This window comes from Glandiceps talaboti, chromosome 15, assembly GCF_964340395.1.
Source record: "Glandiceps talaboti chromosome 15, keGlaTala1.1, whole genome shotgun sequence".
Classification (NCBI taxonomy): Eukaryota; Metazoa; Hemichordata; class Enteropneusta; family Spengelidae; genus Glandiceps; species Glandiceps talaboti.
The window spans coordinates 13,929,320-13,938,169 of record NC_135563.1 but is presented as its reverse complement, the minus strand read 5'-3'; the positions used below and the strand labels follow the sequence as shown (position 1 = coordinate 13,938,169).

The window sequence follows — 8,850 nt, the reverse complement described above, 5'->3', positions numbered from 1 at the left end:
GTTGAAAAAGCTATTCGTACAGTTGTGCGTTTTGCATACATGAGTAGCAGGAAAGAAACAGCCTGTAATTTAGTGGGCAGACCTTGTAAGTAATCTGAGTGGGTAAGGAGAGAAAGGAAAGTATCGGCAATGTGGGCACATATGAACAACTTTCATTTCCCCTTTGATTGTCAATATAACTAAAACTGTGTCAACAGTCAATTATTTTCACTTTTTCACATGAATTTAGAAAAAAAATACTTGGAGGATGAACAATGAATGGAGGGAGTGGGGTTATTAGTCTGGTTTAATAGTCAAAAGCCGAATGTTGCTGAACATTATCTGAATACAACACAGACAATAAATTATATACGATTTGGATGTATAATTAAATGAGCAGTAAAGTGTTCTATGTGTCTTTTAAAATTGAATTTCAAATTACAAAGTTGATTTATTTCCGTTTGATGGATTAATTGTTAATTGATTGATCTATTACCGAAATAAACGGGTCTTGTTTCCTCTTGGTTGTCGCAGGAAGGACATCGTCCAATTGTTAACTTCCAAAATGCTTTACGGAAATCAGCGTTAAAAAATCCATAAATGATAGGATTTAGTGCGGAATTGACATAGCCAAGCCAAACAAATGCACTTTCTGCAAGAGGTGGAACAACGCATTTCGAACAAAACGGTGCAATAAGGTACGCAAGAAAGAAAGGCAGCCAACACACAACGAAACAACCGACTACGATCGCAAGTGTTTTAGCGATCTTGCTCTCTTTGCGCATAAGTAAGCGCTCCCTCCTTTTTTCTTCATTTTTTGGTCTCCTTAGAGGCGAATTTGTATTTGTCCCATGTGATTCACAATCACTTAACGAAGATCTATGGCTAAGAGGGTCGTCTCCTCTACGACTAGGGGAATTTAATAAATGCCTCTCATTTGACGTTTTCTTCACCGAGGACAAAGAGCGTGAAGTGTTGCCGTTTCCATGTACAATATCTGTATTTCGATCAGCTGTGTCTTTGGCGTTAAATTCCGGGTTATTTTCCACACATCTTGACGGGCTGTAAGACACAACACCAGTTTTGACTTTGTTCTTGTCTAAAGTGACTAATATCCCGGTTACTTTTTTCGATTTCTTTTTCACACTTTTCCGATGCTCATCGCTACTTGAACTAATCTGTGGCGAGTCGCATGAACTTGTTTGTCCCATTGTGCAATATGTAGTATTTGTTCTTCGTCGATCTCCAACACTCCCAAACTTCTTCTCACTGTCCAGAACAGCCTTGAAGATCCGAGCATACACGAAAAGCATAATCGCTAGAGGAATATAGAACGATCCACAAGCTGAGTATATTACATACCCAGGCGAAGTCGTCAACCGGCACTTCGACGGATTTCTTCCGTGTTCGTCATCCTTCCAGCCAAATATCGGTGGACATGTTATCAAAGCAGACATGATCCAAACCGCGGCTATCATCGAAAAACACAAACGTTTTGAACGCTTGGCTGCATACTGTAACGGCTGTGTGATTGCAAAGTACCTGTCTAAACTGATACAGCACAAGTTTAATATTGATGCCGTGCAAAGTAAAACATCCATTGAAATCCAAATGTCACAGAAAATAACACCAAATATCCATGTACCTGTAATCTCCACAATTATATGAAAAGGCATCACGAAAACAGCCACAAGAAGATCTGCCCATGCTAAAGACACGATGTAATAGTTAGTAACTGTGCGTAAACGCCGCTGACAATATATCGCAGTAATCACAAGTATATTCCCGATAACAGCCGAAAGTACGATCGTCGCCAGTGTTGTAATTATGAAAATGTCTGGGAGTATATTGAACCAATTTGTTGTTGTACAAACCTGACCAATGCAGGATATGTTGTTGCTCATGTTAGTAGTCATCTTGAGGTACTTGTCAACATCCCAGTTTTAACCTGTGAAAACTCCTACGTCGAAATTAATACTTATATTGCTACTCTGTGCAATTCACATGTCATCGCTCAATGAAGTCGCCGTGTTGAAATGATGCGTTAAGCTCCTTTCTATATGATGGAAACTTACGGCTTGACTGTACCATTCATGATAAAGGGGTGACCAGCCACATGACATACGAGAACGTATTGTAAAAGAGTGTGGCAACGCCAACACATGTCCCTATTTTTATTTAAATGTAATCTTTGCTTTCAAGAATGAATAAACTTATACATTTTGTACAAGGAATACACTCTTGATAGAAAATGGCTATCATAAAGCCAAAATGCCCAATGGAAACGTTTTAATTTCATGCAATATATATGTGTGTGGTTCGTTAACGCGGTGGATAAAGTACATTTGGTATTCATGACATTCTAGATATACACCACACGAGATAATCCATTTTGAATACATTATACATGGAAGACAGCTTCGTATTTCAGTATCATTAAGAACACTTTCCATGTCTGTGAAACATAATTCTTCCGGCGAAAAAATATTTTTAACCTAACTAACGAGATTTCCTTAAGAGTAATTCTAAACCTGCTTACCTGTAACTGTAACTGTATGTTATTTAGAAGATATGCATACCCATCAATAATCGATTGTAATACCAATCTTTGTACTTGCCTTTCCTGGTAAATGTTGATAAATGCTGAAGAAAATATTTCCGAAGTGTAATTTATCTCGACAAACTGTGGGGTGTAAATCGCAACGAAGGTCTATGACGATCTCTGTGGACTTGTATAGGTCAACTGCCTATCACCTTTGTATGCACACGTGCGATATTCCCACATGTATAGGTTCTGATACTTGAACATACAAAAAAACCCAGCGCATTTAATCTGAGTTTTAATTGTTTAAGATTAAAACTGTTCGAAAATTAGCACTGTTCTGAATTAAAACCACACAAACGAAAAGGTGAAGTGGCTGCATTCTAAGTTCAAAGTTGACGGTGTCGCTTTTAGTTAAGTATGACATCAACGTAGTAGCTCGTAGACTTACTTTCACATCACCCGTCGAAAGGAAACTCAGTCGTGCAATTATGACCCTTTTTACTCCAAGGCGATGTATATGACTATATAAAATTGAATCGTGAGGTGGTACAGGCCCTAATAGTCTATATCCGACGGCTTTAACGGATATAACATTTTGTAAGAGTCCGATCGAATTCTAACCTTCCGGCAAGAATCGCGTAAATCATTGACCGTTGAATCTTTATTTTCCCGAGTTATTTCTTCCAAGGATATCGGGTTTTGGGTGTGTGAAACCACTATCTAATTAGACTGGGTACACCGTGGTATTGTGCGTACCAATAAAACACAGGCCAACGGATGTCAAGATGTCAAAAATGAAATATATGCGATGTACCATGACAAAAAAAATAGAAAATATATTCAATGAAAAGGCAACTCACAACTTAGGACAAGATTATCCAACATTATCTTTTTTTATATTAAATAATGTCTAAGCAAACACTGCACTGTCATTAACTTTCCGTTATAAATTTTCCGCCTGGCATTTTTAGAGTTTGCCATAATCCGAAGGCCGTACTTTAACATCTACATTATCACGATACATGAAAATAAATGTTTCCAAATATGTATGTTGTTGTTGTTGTTGCCGCGGCTGCTGCTGACACTTGCAATTAGGAGAACGAATATTTATTCCCACCAAACCCCTAGCTGTTAGTGTGTACACACACTGACGACAGTCAGATGTTTGTTCTTGTTTTGAAATTTCATAACAATCTTAAGGTGCTTATTTTGAATAGGTTTCATTTTAGCTACAGTTTCTGGCCAGAAGTCTTTCCATTTAAAATGCTTTAAGACTCGTTATAAACATCGCGACTTAACGACGTTCAAGACATTATCAAAGTGCACACAATTTGAATAAAAAATAAATGGGTCTACATGTACAAATTGCGACAAGCTTTGATCACACCTGGTAAACGGAGTCGGCGGACACCGTGTCTCCATCACCATAGAAATTCAAATTACCGCAGCAACTTAGCTGGAAGAATTTTATTCTATGACTACTCATCCCTGTTATAAATTTTTCACAGGAGAAAAAAAAAGTTAATTTAGATTCACATGCAGTAATGCATAGAGTACCTATCAGCACCATCAGCACTTCCGTACCCAAATGAAAACATTTGATGAACACACTAACAACAGAACGATCGTCTGCCGGGATTACAGCGAATGTAGGTGAACAAGATCATTACTCATTAGTATAGAGGAACGACATGACTTAGATCTTTGGCCAAAGTGCATATCCCTTGTAACTAAGCAACCATTGCAAGTGTCACTCATCATCCGCTCAGATATTGATTTGAAATATCGATCAACATCCAACTAATAGGGTTATATGAACAATATTGACCTGTAATGGTAAGCCTTGAGAGACGGCATTATTACCACGTAAAATGACGTCACAAACTTAACAAACAATTTCAGACTTTAGACTAGGTGTGTTCATATACAGAAGAAATTTACTGACTAGAAAGATGGTATCAATCAGAAGAAAAGATATTGTATACACTCTTAACCTGAATCTTCCATTATCATTGACATGTATACACTTAGTCAGTAGTATAGCAGATGACATTGGCACATAAAACCTATATGACGTTGTGTTGGATTTTTCATCATATTTTTTCCATTCTCCTGTTGCAGTCTTTCTGAATGTCACGGGGTAGCTTATGAAAGTCATGATATGTGAAAATAGTTACAAAACGTTAAGTTGCACTTGGGCGTAAAAAGCATATTGTGAGAGCAGAATGTCACAGGGCATGTATGTATACCTAGAGTTAATTAGCCCTTACAAAGTACTTGAGCGCTGAAACTGATTTTGATCAGTTGATAAACCTGAGTACTCCCCATCTAGTGTTCATTCAGGGTTAGACATCAACTAGTTTGTATACCATGTTGCTTCTTTCTAATACGATAAAAGGATTCCCTGTACGTATATGTTCAGCAGTACCAATGCATTATGTTCTGTTTGTGATTACAGTTCTCCGCTGCTTTTTACGTTTCCTGTAGCTCCTTTGGTTTCCCTGGTAACAAGCGTGTGTTTCATCCCTGATGTCCAGTCATTAATGTTAAAGGTAGTTCTGTTTGCGATTAAATCAACGGTTGTGATATTCGTGCGAAGAATACAATTCTGCGACATGGCGCAAGTCTTAAGTTTTGACATTGATAACCGCTTTCTCTTTATATCCAACGTATTAGGGCAATTTGTCTGGTTCACACCAGATTAAGTGCATTGAGTCAATTAATTTTGAACAAAATACAAAAACGACAACAAATGGTGTCCAAAGATACACAAATGTCAAAGAAATTGATAAGTCGTTAGATTTGTCGTATATTGTCTTTACTTGTAACGAATTATCTTAAAGTTATTGGAAGCTTCGAGTTGTACCGTTATTTCACCACCGTCGTAAATAAACCATAACCTCTTTTACGGCACCGTCAAGATGCATCACCTTATTTCCTAGTGTGGCGAAAGAAATAACAGCTCTGGTTTGCGAGAATATTATTTCACATCCACCGAGATTTAAGAATATAACCCGATACCTTCTGAGTATCCCGACTATGGTAACGTGCTACTGTGCGATTATTTTACTTGCTAGGGATATCATATACTTGTTTTTCAATTATTAAGTTTCTTTCGATACCCACTGTATCAAATCAAAGGTTAACGTCGTTTCTGGTTTCTGTTTATTGATTTTTTAGAACGAAATGTAAAAATAAGGAATTGATACTTAATACATTATTGAATAACAGAATACAAGTATAATGGCAACGTAACATAATATGGTGTTATTAGTGGGCTTTCAAATTTGTCAAATGTATGGAGGGCTCGTGAAACTCTCGTTTTCAACGACGAACCGTCTTCTCCGAATACAAATAAAATATGAGGCGGAAAATTATGACCAGCAACTAAAGGACTCTTCAAGGTATTGTGAAAGAAGCTTGAAATAGAAGCGAAAATTTAAAGTCATTGCAAATAAGGCCTTTGTCACCTGGACAGGAGAGTGGAGATGTTATAATTTTAAAATGTCATTGATAGATGTCCTTGAAATAGTATTCATCGGAGTAATGTTATTGCCTAGAAACGTAAATTTCAAAAATGATATCTTAATTTGTACTTTCCTTTTATACCGTAAGACTTACATGTCGTGAGACCAAAATAATTATTTATACAATGATGGGGAAAACACTGTTTGCATACAGAGTTCGACATTACTTATAATGAGTTCGTTACAACGCGTGGAAACACCTTTGGGGAACAAAACGAGAACGCGTGAGATCTATAAGTTGACAGCCACCGTCCATGCACGGAGAAGTTGTAATGTTACTGATTGATGTATTCAAATACCAAGAGATAGTGTTTTTGAAATAAACGTCTGTGTACATGACTAATGACATAACAAATTGGGTAAACCGTTAATTTTCAATTAGAAATTATCCACAACCCACTTTTCATACCAAAGTTCGGCGCTTACAATGTAAGAAGGGAAGAAATGTCCACAGGTCAGACAATACACGTTTATTCATCGTTAGATCATATTGTAGAACGATAGAATCCATTTCTATGTAAATTCAAATGATGAAAGAGTAACACACTCAGACATTATTTCGTAATACATCAATTCACCTGATTTCTAACACCTCACTATTTATTTCAATTACCAGATATTGAAAGGGTCTTGGTATGTCAAGTAAGAAACACGAAGGTGATATTACATTACACCAGGGGTTCAGTATTTGTCACGTGACAAAATAATCATCTCTAAAGTACAAATTCTTATATTTAACCACAAAGAGGCTTAAAACTACGATCCTGGCTAATCTACGGTTTATAGCGTACACATATGGCAAATACTGTTGTATTCTATCGACAATTAGCTATCCTATTATATAGAGGATTAAGCTGTTAGTTTCAACCAGGTGGTTATGTATGTAATATCATACACATACGTATTCCAAGGTTTACAATGAATAAAAAAGAGTACAGGTGTGGAATTGATTGGAAGCGTTATACCTAGTCATTCATATATATATGTATTAATGATATCATTTAACACGTCTAAATATATACTGGTCATACAATTCCATCTCCTGAAAATTAACAAGGCGATTTCATCTCATCCATTTCAATACAAACGGTGTTGTGTTGGTGGTTCGATATGACATGACATTTTTTTACACTTACTCAGGCATCTTCAAATGCAAAATAAACAATTACAGAGGTGGCGCACACAGTTGGGATGTATAAGCAGATACGTTACTGTCTTGACTATCAGTGGGAAAGAAGTCAACAATTGAAGCCATTATTAAAATCATCAAGTCCATGTGTAAACTTGTCAGTCTGTTTCTACAGTACTGTAAAGGATGGCAAAGCCTTATCACTTTTTAATGTGATTTGTCGTTAGGTATTAAAGGATCATGCTGTGTGTGATGTCTCTGTTATTGTTAGTCTGGAGTTGAATTGTATCTCTGTATGTAAAAATCACTGTGTCCCATGAGTGAAATGCTAAGGCAACTTCATTTTCCTTGTACATATCTTTGGACAATATTAATAATGGTTAACATTCGCTCATATCCCTAGAAATGGATAACAAGACAGAGAGTCATTGCCATGGCCTAGTTAAATACACCGCTTTCCAGCCCCCACTATAGGACAGGTTTATAAATGTCATGGGTAAGTAACATTTATAATATTTCGTCCCTATGATAATTGTCTGCGGCCAGCTAACTAAAGGAAAATACGAGCGACCTAAGGGGGTCATGTCACTTCGAGTCAGAGACGAAAAATGACAAAGCCTACTAAGTAATGAGTATTTTCCGACTCAAAAGAAGACAAATATTGGGAAATAATATGACTGTACGTGCGCAATCATAATCTATATAAAAAACAGGGAAGAGAAAAGGCGACTTAGAACTTTGACTTGTATTTCAATCATTGCCAAACGAATAGACTCGCGTTGTCGTGACGTAGAACGAGTAGGGTATAAATCCCACACTGTTTTCGAACGTGTTGAACTTGGCTTGCGTGTCGCCTGTCCATCAAGAGCCCACGCCAGGTACAGGTAGTGGACGATAGTCGTACGTTGCATGCAGGGACACCACCTGTCCACAGAGTGACGTCATGTTACAAGCCCTCGTTCTTTGGATGACAATTAGCATATTCTGTTCAATACGCTCCTGGTTGTGGCGACATTTTAGCTAACGTGTTTACTTCCTTGGTGCATCTATGTTCAAACTAAGTAATGAAACCTCATTTGCACTGTTTCGTTCATCTTACAATTTTCACGAAGGGACTTAAAATCGGGGTTTTACCACACCTTTACGGTAATTGAGCTAGTCAAGAAGTCACTGATGAGTACTGAGAACGTCGTGTGCGAAGACTGCCCCTGTTTGTACTACGAGTCTACTGAAGGTGTCATAAGTATAATTGAATCCTAGACTTGTCTACATGTACACGGACTCTCTTATTGTATCTAAAATGTGAAACTATATTGCACTGACAAGGGAAAATAATTACATGTAATATGTTACCTATGTTATTAGATGTATTTGGGTGTTGCCGCGCAACAGACGTGTAATTATCAAGAACGGCTCTCGTTAACATTCAGTGTCATCAAATGCTGAAGTCTCAAGTATTTGCCAACAGTAAGTCGCTGAATTTGAAATATCTATCTTGTGATGTGATTTACATGTAAATCACAGTGGACATAAGTAAGTTCACATCATTTTAGTTGTAGCGTCATATAAGAATAAGGAACAGAAACTCGGGCAACATACATCAAGGAAGGGATGTTTAGTGGCAATGAAGGAAGACAAACACAGCAAATTAGAGAGAGAGAGAGAGAGAG

General features: G+C 37.3%; 1 protein-coding gene across 1 annotated transcript; it reads right to left on the bottom strand.

The window, feature by feature from the left end:
* Positions 1–455: 455 nt before the first annotated feature.
* Positions 456–1,895, bottom strand: LOC144446239 (putative G-protein coupled receptor No18). Its single transcript, XM_078135990.1, has one exon. The coding sequence runs from the start codon at positions 1,893–1,895 to the stop codon at positions 456–458; it is 1,440 nt and encodes a 479-aa protein (XP_077992116.1).
* Positions 1,896–8,850: the final 6,955 nt, after the last annotated feature.

Bases quoted from the DNA above. Each gene is read 5' to 3' on its own strand.
- LOC144446239 (XM_078135990.1), bottom strand. From the start codon at position 1,895: ATGACTACTAACATGAGCAACAACATATCCTGCATTGGTCAGGTTTGT.